General features: G+C 39.1%; 1 protein-coding gene across 1 annotated transcript in view; it reads right to left on the bottom strand.

Annotated features, from left to right (window-relative positions):
• Positions 1 to 23: 23 nt before the first annotated feature.
• COPB2 (coatomer protein complex, subunit beta 2 (beta prime)) overlaps positions 24 to 1,133 on the bottom strand; it is a 12,731-nt gene continuing 11,621 nt past the window's right edge. The window contains exons 21-22 of the mRNA XM_008941248.1: positions 822 to 914; positions 24 to 365 (exon numbers count right to left, since the gene is read on the bottom strand). Of these exons, the coding sequence (XP_008939496.1) occupies positions 270 to 365; positions 822 to 914 (189 nt within the window). The 3' untranslated portion in view covers positions 24 to 269. The remainder of the gene's footprint in view (positions 366 to 821; positions 915 to 1,133) is intronic.

Below are 1,133 nucleotides of genomic sequence, written 5' to 3'. Positions count from 1 at the left end.
AATTAAGAACTGCAGAACAGGATGTTTAAAAGGGTTTATTGATTTGCTTGATAAATGAAAACAGTTTTTAGTATGCACTGGAGTACACCTACATCTTGAATTTCACCATACTGGAAGCTGATTCTTTTTGTACAGTTGCTGGGTCTACCCTTCTTCCTACAGGTACATGGTCCACTTATAGTATAAAAATCAAATTAATTTGGAGCACATCGTCCATACAACTTTATTCCTTTGTTTGGAGTAATTGATTTGGTCACCTGTAAAGTGTTTCACTCATCTAAGATCTCTTCATCCAGATTGATGTCTGTGGTATCAATATCCTCCAGATCCAAGTTATCCAAGTCATCTTCCAAGTCCAGCAGTGTCTAGGAAAAGAAAATATGGGATCAAGGGGATAATTCCTGGTTACATGTTAGCCACTTCATGTGGTGGTCTGAGTCTGTATGATGTATTTGCACATTATGCAATGCTGCAAGCTGAAGGCAGTGAGGAGAAACATCAAAGTTAAAATAACCTGTAGAGAGAAGCTGCCTTCCTGGGAAGAAAGCATCTCTTGGAGCTGCAACTTTTTACCATGTTCTAAGCAACCATTTGGACATCCCCCTTTGTTCCTTGTAAGTGCACAGGGCTGCAGAACTGGTCTATAGTACTGTGTGCAGGAAGGGATCCACACACTTTACTGGTCCTAAGCTGTCTGCATCCATTCATACAGAAAGTGACATTTCCAAGTAGCTTGGTTTAATCACATCATTAGTTGAAGTCTTTAATGTAAAATGTATTCAGGGCTTGTACTTCCCTTCAGGAAAAAAGTATTTCAGTACCTTTTGATCTTTTGTTGGAAGTAGGTCAGAATTCTGCAAAACTGTCTTGATTACTTCTTGTTTAGGAGATGAAACTGGTTCTTCAGCCTTCTTCTAATGAAAAAAATTCCTTAAGTTCTTTCAAATTTAAATTCTTTCAACCAAAGCAAGTAAACAGACCTATAATCCCCTTCTCCCAGTGCTTCTCTTTCAGAGTTCCTACTCAGTAATTCTTGAATCACATTTTCACAGCCAGTAAGCATTCCAGTCCACACTCCACCAGACTGCCATTTCCCCCCCAGTTTATTTGTTAGAAAGTGACTTTCCAGGTCC

Source organism: Merops nubicus, unplaced genomic scaffold, assembly GCF_000691845.1.
Source record: "Merops nubicus isolate BGI_N331 unplaced genomic scaffold, ASM69184v1 scaffold8185, whole genome shotgun sequence".
NCBI lineage: Eukaryota > Metazoa > Chordata > Aves > Coraciiformes > Meropidae > Merops > Merops nubicus.
Note: the sequence above shows the minus strand (reverse complement) of the source record. Positions and strands in the feature narration are given on the sequence as shown.